Genomic DNA, 9,041 nt, shown 5'->3' on the forward strand with positions numbered 1-9,041 from the left:
CCCCTATCGCTGATGTGACAAAAGTGGCGTTGAGGTCTTAAAATACATTGAAAAGGTCTTAAAGAAGGTCTTAAAAGGTTTTGAATTTAACTTCAGGATACCCTGTACGTATGTGAGGTAGAGCTGCAACGATTAATCCATTAGTCGACAGAAAATTATCATTTTGTCATCCAGTAATCATTTTGAGTCAACATTCTCTGATTCCAGCTTTTTAAATATGAATATTTTCTGGTTCCGTTACTCCTCTATGACAGTAAACTGAATATCTTTGGGTTGTGGACAAAACAGGACCTTTGAGGACATCATTTTGGACTCACTGATGGGCCATTTCTCACTATTTTCTGACATTTTATCGACCCAACAACTAATCGATGAATCGAGAAAATAACCAACAGATTAGTTCATAATGAAAATAATCGTTAATGTGTGCTGTATATTTATGCTCTCACTCTCTATTTCCCCCGATTGCCAATATGCATAATGCACGGTCAAGGTGGATTTCATATTTCACATTCAACAAATAGTGGCAGGGAGCACTAATATAATCTGACACACTTTATACTTTATAGCACCTCCTTAATAGCCTGGAGCGGAGCGGTTAACAGCAGGACACACTAGACTAGACACTAGACAGTCACAGTGGGCTACCAGGAGAGCAGCAGTCCCCCCCACGCCCCCCTACTTACAGTATGCCTTCGCTCAGCCCATCTGATTTCCTGACAGCTTCGTCAGGTAGTCACGTCCATATGGCCACAGTGCGGGGTTTTACAGACGTGTGCTGTAATTATGTGTGTGTGTGCGTGTGTGTGTGTGTCTGTGTGTGTGTGTGTGTGTGTGTGTGTGTGTGTGTGTGTGTGTGTGTGTGTCTGTGTGTGTCTGTGTGTGTGTGTGTGTGTGTGTGTGTGTGTGTGTGTGTGTGTGTGTGTGTGTGTGTGTGTAAACTACAAAGAGCCTATGTTGAGCTCGTCATTTTTCTGTCCCTCTCCAGTCGTCCTGCAGTGGCTGCTGCTCCTGTGATTGGTGCTGGTGGGAGGAAGATGCAGTGAGAAATGGAGTGGTTAATTACATGAGTTAATGACAGGCAGGCAGGCAGACAAAGAAAGAGTGAATGCCTCTGTAAGCCCACTTGTCTTTTCCCCTCCTCCTTCTCACCATGTCTCTTTCTTGGAAAGATTTATGCTTCAAATCACCCTGCCAGCCAGGGAGAATAACATGTGACTCTAATCTGCAATGATGGGCCTGGAAAGCATCAGCTTTTGTTGTGGCTCAGCGTACGTGTGGCTGCGTATGTGTATGTGTGTGTGTGTGTGTGTGTGTGTGTGTGTGTGTGTGCGTGTGTATGTGTGTGTGTGTGTGCACGTGCATGTGCGTGTGTGTGTGTGTGTGTGTGTGTGTGTGTGTGTGTGTGTGCGCGTGTGCATTTGCACATGTATGTGTGTGTGTGTGTCCCTGTATGCCTGCATCTGGTTACCTGACTGCTGCTGCGTGACCCATCCTGTCCTCCTGTATCACATCAATGGGATTTTGAAGGCTTGCCATAATGAGGCAGAACATAACGCGTCGCTAACTAGCACGTAGCATGTGATGTGTGCGCGCCGCGGTGCGTCAAATCTGTGCTGATTCGTACTGATCATCTGTTCTGGTCTCGTCTGTGCAAAGAATGGGGGGACAATAGGAGAATGCAAGCTGATTCAGGCGTATATATTTTGTCAGTTGTTTTGTGAATTTCCCGAAATGTTTCTTCTGGTTTGTCTGTTTTTTTTAACCGTCACTTTATTCGGGGTCCTGGGAGAAAGTGCTTGTACGCTCAGACAGGAGGTGCAGTCCAACAGGTCCACATGTATATGCACCGGCCGGTAACACATGGTCCCTTCATCTCCCATCAGGACGATAACTGGGGGGAAACCACCACGGCGGTGACGGGCACCTCGGAGCTGAGCCTGTCCCAGGAGGAGGTGGTGGGCCTGGGGAAGGAAACAGAGGACCGGACCCGGAGCTGCCGGCGTTACGTTCCCCTGGCTGTGGGCCTGTGCTTGGGGCTGCTGGTGCTGGCCACGCCCCTGGCCTTCCTGGTGCTTCCGGCCGTGCTGTGGGCAGACCGGCTGCAGGCGTGCGGCGCCGCCTGCGAGGGGCTCTTTCTCTCCATCTCCTTCAAGCTCCTGGTTCTGCTGCTGGCCGTCTGGGCGCTGTTCCTGCGGCCGGCCCGCGGCAGCCTGCCCAGAGTGTGTGTGTACCGCGCCCTCCTCGCCACGCTCACGCTCCTGCTCACCATGTCCTATTGGCTCTTCTACGGGGTCCGCATCCTTGAAGCACAGGTGTGTTTTAGGAGGAGTTATGAGCGTGTTTTCAGGGTATCAGCTGATCCTTAAAATGTGTAATTATATAAAAGATTATATATATATTTTTTACTGAAATGACTTACACTTTTTTAGAGGTAATACTTTTTTATCATGTAATGACAGGAGATTTAAGATGGGGGGAAAAATAATAATAAGGCCACAAATGCAGTTTGGCCTAATGATGTGAACGGCACCTAACCTGGTAAACCATGCGCTCATGTGAACTCACATTCTGTTTGGTTCTGCGTTTCCGTCTGGCCTCCTCCAGCTCTGGGCGGGTGCTTTCAGAAGCTGTAAAAACACAGTTGGCATTGTGTGCCTAAACTGTTCATGTGCTTTGATAGGGTCACTCAGGACATTCATTTGACAGTTTAGTATTTTAATTCCGTACATCAAGTGGTCATGAATTCCATTCTAGGTAGCATTTAAAAATGATTTAATTTGGCTTCCTTGCACCCATGTTAAGCATTTGGGAAATACGCTTTCATATTCAAACTGACAACCCTATATCTTAAATCACTGGATTCAGAGTGAGGAGGTTCTCCCCCTACAGCAGTGTATTGATAAAATGGGCAGTCAAGTCAACTTTATTTGTATAGCCCTATTTCACAAGCATGTCCCAGAGGGCTTTACAGAGAATATGTCTACTGTCTAGCTAGGTCTAGCTAAGCATTATCAATAAATGGGATTGGACAATCTTATAATAGAGAGGGAGAGAGAGGAGGGAGGCCGGAGAGAAGGGAGAGAATGGGGGGAGGGAAAGAGAGAAGAGAGAGGGCAGAGAAAATGGGGGAGGGAGGGCGAGAAGAGAGAGAGCAGCAGAACAAACAGGGTATACAATATGGTTCATGTAAGCAAAGAGATGTTTAATAATCAAATGATCATATTATCACATTATAATGAATTACTTGGCAATTGTCATATCATCACGATATATGATACCACTGAAAGACGACAAACGGTAGTACTGTGGGGTGTGTCTGGGCAGGACGAGGACTACCATGGCATCGTCCAGTTCGCCGTGTCCCTGGTGGACTCCCTGCTGTTTGTCCACTACCTGGCTGTGGTGCTGCTGGAGCTGCGCCACCTGCAGCCCTGCTGCAGCGTGCGCGTCATCCGCTCCACCGACGGAGAGACGCGCCACTACAACATGGGCCAGCTCAGGTACACGCGCTTCCTCCCATAATGTCATTTACATGCTGTTTATAATGAAACAAGAGGATTTGAAGAAACTAGAAATATCAGACGTTTACATTTTCACATGAGAATTCATGTCTCAGAGAGGCTTTGTAACACAACACACACAGATACTGCACACGTCCACACACAGAGTGATACTTATACTTAGCCACAGTCAGTACATTCTACTGTACCATGGTGAAGTATGTGTGTAATTGGAGGCTCATGTCCAGAGGGAAGAATGGCAGCGGCAGTAATTGAGTTACTCATGGTTCACTCTTCTTGTCCAGTTTGCTCGGGGCGGGCTATTCTAGGAGTCTTTGGGAGGGATGGGAATGTGCTCCAGACAAGCAATGATCCTATCAGCTGTCTTATTTTCCCCTGTTATGATCAAGTGTGGGACTATGACGAGGCTAAGAGACGTCGGTGTTATTTTTGATGAAGTAAGTTGTGCGTCACTAAAAGACGTTCGCCGGCCAGCTAAGACAACAATGGGTTGGTTTTTGGTCTGATTTCACCTGACTTGACATGAAGGGCGAGAGGAAGGCCAGGAGGACTGTTATTGGAGTCAACAAAACTGTTTTGCTGGGGACTGTTCAGAGGGATTGTGATTCCAATTAGTTAATCATATGAGTCAAATCAGCCAGACAGTAATATGTCTTTCTGCTGTCTCCTTCACTCTCTGAGTCTGTCTGTCTGTCTCTCTCTCTCTCCCTCTCTCTCTCTCTCTCTCTCTCTCTCTCTCCCTCTCTCTCTCTCTGTCTCTCTCTCTCTCTCTCTCTCTCTCTGTCTCTCTATCTCTTTCTCTCTCTCTCTCTCTCTCCCTCTCTCTCTCTCTGTCTCTCTCTCTCTCTCTCTCTCTCTCTCCTCACACAGTATTCAGAGGGCAGCTCTGTCCATCCTGGAGTTCTACTACAGAGATTTTCCTCTGCACAACCCGGCCCTTCTCTCTGCCTCTAAACACCGAGCTGCCAAACACCTGGCTGGATTAAAGGTGTACGACGTGGACGGTTAGTTGCCTCGTTAATGACCTCCTATCTCATATTATAATGACCTCCTATCTCATATTATAATGACCTCCTATCTCATATTATAATGACCTCCTATCTCATATTATAATGACCTCCTATCTCATATTATAATGACCTCCTATCTCATATTATAATGACCTCCTATCTCATATTATAATGACCTCCTATCTCATATTATAATGACCTCCTATCTCATATTATAATGACCTCCTATCTCATATTATAATGACCTCCTATCTCATATTATAATGACCTCCTATCTCATATTATAATGACCTCCTATCTCATATTATAATGACCTCCTATCTCATATTATAATGACCTCCTATCTCATATTATAATGACCTCCTATCTCATATTATAATGACCTCCTATCTCATATTATAATAACCTCCTATCTCATATTATAATGACCTCCTATCTCATATTATAATAACCTCCTATCTCATATTATAATGACCTCCTATCTCATATTATAATGACCTCCTATCTTATATTATAATGACATTCTGTCTCATATTATAATGACATTCTGTCTCAGTTGGCCTCCGTCTCGACGCTTCCCTTCCTTCCATATGATGTGCTTTACCAGCTCTCCTCCTTCCACTGTCTTGTTGTGCTTCTCTCCATGCCGTCATGAGCAGCTTTTAAAAACCAACTGAGAGCGTACCTTTTGGACAGTAAGTACCGATAAAAAGTCCTCCCCGTCACGGCACTCTATGACAGGAAACAGCTAATGTCACGGTTCAGCTCACTCCCTTCTTCACCCCACTCTGTTGCCTCTGTGCACCACGTCATGTACTGTATGTATTGCATCCCTGGCAAGCACTCCTGTACACACACTCACATATACTGTACACATACACACACACTCCTACACATACTCCATGCTGTAGATATGCTGCCCCCCCCCCCCCCGCGCGCACGCGCACGCACACACACACACACACACACATTGTGATGTCGCATACATCATTAAACCACCCCCCCACCCACACATCAACCCACCCGCTGCACAGCCCGGTGGTTGTGATGATCTGCGAGAGAGATGCATTATGGGATATGGTGAACAGAGATGTTCGTTTCAGGCCGATGCCGATATTTCATTGTAAAGCCTTTTATCGGCCGATACTGATGACATGCAGATATCATCATGCATTCCTGCCATGCCCCACCCCCGCTATCAAAGTACAGCAGAAAGGCCTCTAGGGACCGTGGAATTTCACCCATTCAATAATTCATCAGAGTGAAGCTCTTTCCTCACATACCCTCACATCTCTGCCTCCTCCTGCTCGCCCCGTCTCCTGCTCGCCTCCCCCTTGCTCTTTTTCTCTCCCCCTTATTTCTTTTTTTCCAGCTCACTCCAACCCCCCCCCCCCCCCCCCATCTCTCTGCCATTCATCAGAGTGAATGGCAGAGAGTGAGAGAGATGAGGGGGGGTTGGAATCTGCAGGCCAGGATTTTTCACCATTCACTTATATTACCTATATTTACAGTGCTCCATCAGCAAATAATCTAATGAACAGGATTCAGTTATGGTGTTTTTCAGCCATGTTTCATTCCACATAAAAAATAATAACCTTTTTTTTTTAGAGCGCCTCTCATACACAACATGCAGCTCAAAGTGCTTCGCATCAATAGAAGGCAGATAAAAAGATAAAATAGAAAGATAAAAGTACACAACAAATAAATACTATATACGATTTTAGATGATCTCTCTCTCACACACACACACACACACACACACACACGCGCGCGCGCATGCACGCAGGTACAGTACGCAGTACTGTATGCAGATCAGAAGAATATTAATGATTTATATCCTATACCTGACCTGCAGGGTTTACCTTCTCCAACCTCCACCAAACTGTTCAGATCTTCATGAATATGGACCAGATGTTACTCCTCCAGAGTCCTACAGTACCGCGGGAACTGTACAGTGCTGTACACCATTAGCTTTATGGGTTTGTCACACAAACTAATGAATTCACAGATCTAACTGGATCTATGGCCTTTGAAGTATAAAACGATGAATATTTAATCCACTCCCCCAATAAAAAAGGTTTTACCATCAGTCTGTGTGAGAAGAAGTACTCTAGATGTTGCCTCTGCTCTCTCCATGCTATAATTAGCAGTCTCTATTGTTGATCTCTCAGTAGACAGTGACAGCATCGAGATCACCTGGCAGGATGCCCCAGATATGTAATGATGATTAACATACACCCTCCCCAAATCGTGAACTTGGAAAATGTCAATGGAATATAAAATGGTCGTAATACTGACCAGGAAGGCTGATTCACGGCTGCTTTAAACCTCCGGCATCAGACCGAGCACACTGAAGTGGAAGATCCTGACGTTTCTCCCGTCTGACCTTGTCCTCCTGTGATTCAGATCGAGATACAACCCATTAATCAGACTAGAGGGCATCAGGGGGGCCACTGCCTCCAGCTCCAGCCGGGATGATCATTATGCCTCTGTCCTCTCTCTCTCCGTGCAGGCCCGGGGAGCACCGCGGGGCCGCAGCCTGGTAATGGGAATCAGTCACGGGCGATGGTCACAGCTGCCGCCAAGCGCAAAGACAGCGCCCACAACGAGCTGTACTACGAAGAGGCCGAGCACGAGAGAAGGGTCCGCAAACGCAGAGCCAGGTGGGAAACGGGAACAACGGCGAGACGACAGCATGTTGACGTCATGACATGACATTATGTCAGTTAGCAGACGCTTTTATCCAAAGTGACTTATAGCTACAATAGCACATTTGTCAACAGTAGTGAAATCAACTGTGCAACAGTCTTCGTCAGCTAAGACTTTTTAAGAGGAATAAGTGTAACGGCGTTGTGTAGGTGGTACTTGCAGCAACGCATGTTAAGGGCTTGCCCAGGGGTGGATACAAACCGCCGACCTTCGGCTTGGGAGTCAAACACGCTAACCACTCCACCAAGAGAGCTAGCTCCCTTGGCGGAGCAGATTAACGTGCCTTTATACTGGGGGAGTGAGTTTAACCAATCCACTCGCTACCACACTGGACTCACGAGGAATCGACGCTGATTCACTTCGGTTACATAAGTAGCATTGGTTGAAAGTTGTTTTAAGAAGGAATGTGTCATTTTTTTATGTTGAGTTTTTTTATGAGTTGCTTCCTGATCATCAGAATATAATCAAAGTGAATATTGTGCGTATGCTGCCTCGTTGTCAGGCTGGTGGTGGCCGTGGAGGAGGCCTTCACACACGTCCGCCGCATGAAGAAGGAGGATGAGCGAGCGACCCCCTCTGACATTATGGATGTGCGCGAGGCGGCGCTGGCCATTTTCCCCTCCATGGCCCGCGCCCTGCAGAAGTACCTCCGCACCACCAGGAGGCAGCACTGCCACAGCATGGAGAGCATCCAGAAGCACCTGGCCTTCTGCCTCATCAACAACATGAGCCCTAAGGTATGCTTGGGAGATCTGTAGGGCTGCAACTAACGATTATTTTCATTATCGATTAATCGGACGATTATTTTCTCAACTGATTGATAGTTGATAGTTTGGTCTATAAAATGTCACAAAATGGTGAAAAATGTCAATCACTTTTCCCCCAAAGCCCAAGATGACATCCTCAAATGTCTTCTTTTGTCTACAACCCAAAGATAATCAGTTTACTGTCTAAATAAACCAGAAAATATTCACATTTAAGAAGCTGCAATGAGGAAAAATAGTTATTTTTATTAGTCTAAACGATTAATCGATTATAAAAATAATTAGCCGTTAATTTTCTGTCGATCGACTAATCAATTAATTGACTAATCGTTGCAGCTCTAGACATCTGACATGGTTTTTAACCTCTATCCTTAAAACAGAAAAAAAATCAAAAATAAATGTGTTTTGTGAATGTTTCAGGCTTTCTTGTTTTTGCTCATTCAAAGCTGAATACAATCACAGCAGTGTCTGCTTGTGTGTGTCCAGGCCTTCCTGGAGGCCTACCTGGCCCCTGGTCCTACCCTGCAGTACGGCCCTGAGCGCTGGATGGCTGACCAGTGGACTTTGGTCAGTGAGGCGTCGGTCACCAGCGGCCTGAAGGAAGGGACAGATTTCCTGCTGAAGTGCCTGGACTTCAGCTTAGCTGTCACTGTCAAGAGCATCCCTTACATCCGAATGACTGAGGAGTACATCGACCCCAAGTCGCACAAGTTTACACTGCTGCTCCAATCAGAAACCTCTGTTTAAAAGACCGGCCGTCACACACAGTGGGCCGGTGCTGCTGATCTGGGTTTACAGCACTGTTAGGATTATCCCACTGGATTTTTTCCAATCCGAAGAAACACTTTTTGTACTTTTTTTTGTACTTGTGTTTTACACCTTCTGTCTTTTTCTCTCAACTGATTTGCTCACATACAGTATCTCTGAGAATTTGTTTGGGCACAAAGCTAGCTTACTAGATTGGATGACCGGATAATCAACCCAAGCAACACGCTGAGTCTTTGTCCCTGGAGACATGAGAGAGAGAGAATGGG

At 46.1% G+C, this 9,041-nt stretch overlaps 1 protein-coding gene across 1 annotated transcript in view; it reads left to right on the forward strand.

The window, feature by feature from the left end:
- Positions 1–8,754, forward strand: part of LOC310778123 (vang-like protein 1) — a gene marked incomplete at both ends in the record, with an annotated part of 18,846 nt that extends 10,092 nt beyond the window's left edge. The window contains 7 exons of the mRNA XM_083638465.1: positions 1,887–2,315; positions 3,328–3,503; positions 4,395–4,528; positions 5,194–5,229; positions 7,047–7,197; positions 7,746–7,980; positions 8,494–8,754. Of these exons, the coding sequence (XP_083494591.1) occupies positions 1,887–2,315; positions 3,328–3,503; positions 4,395–4,528; positions 5,194–5,229; positions 7,047–7,197; positions 7,746–7,980; positions 8,494–8,754 (1,422 nt within the window). The remainder of the gene's footprint in view (positions 1–1,886; positions 2,316–3,327; positions 3,504–4,394; positions 4,529–5,193; positions 5,230–7,046; positions 7,198–7,745; positions 7,981–8,493) is intronic.
- Between the last annotated feature and the right edge of the window lie 287 nt (positions 8,755–9,041).

The sequence above is a fragment of the Poromitra crassiceps genome, assembly GCF_964638095.1.
Source record: "Poromitra crassiceps genome assembly, chromosome: 6".
Classification (NCBI taxonomy): domain Eukaryota; kingdom Metazoa; phylum Chordata; class Actinopteri; order Beryciformes; family Melamphaidae; genus Poromitra; species Poromitra crassiceps.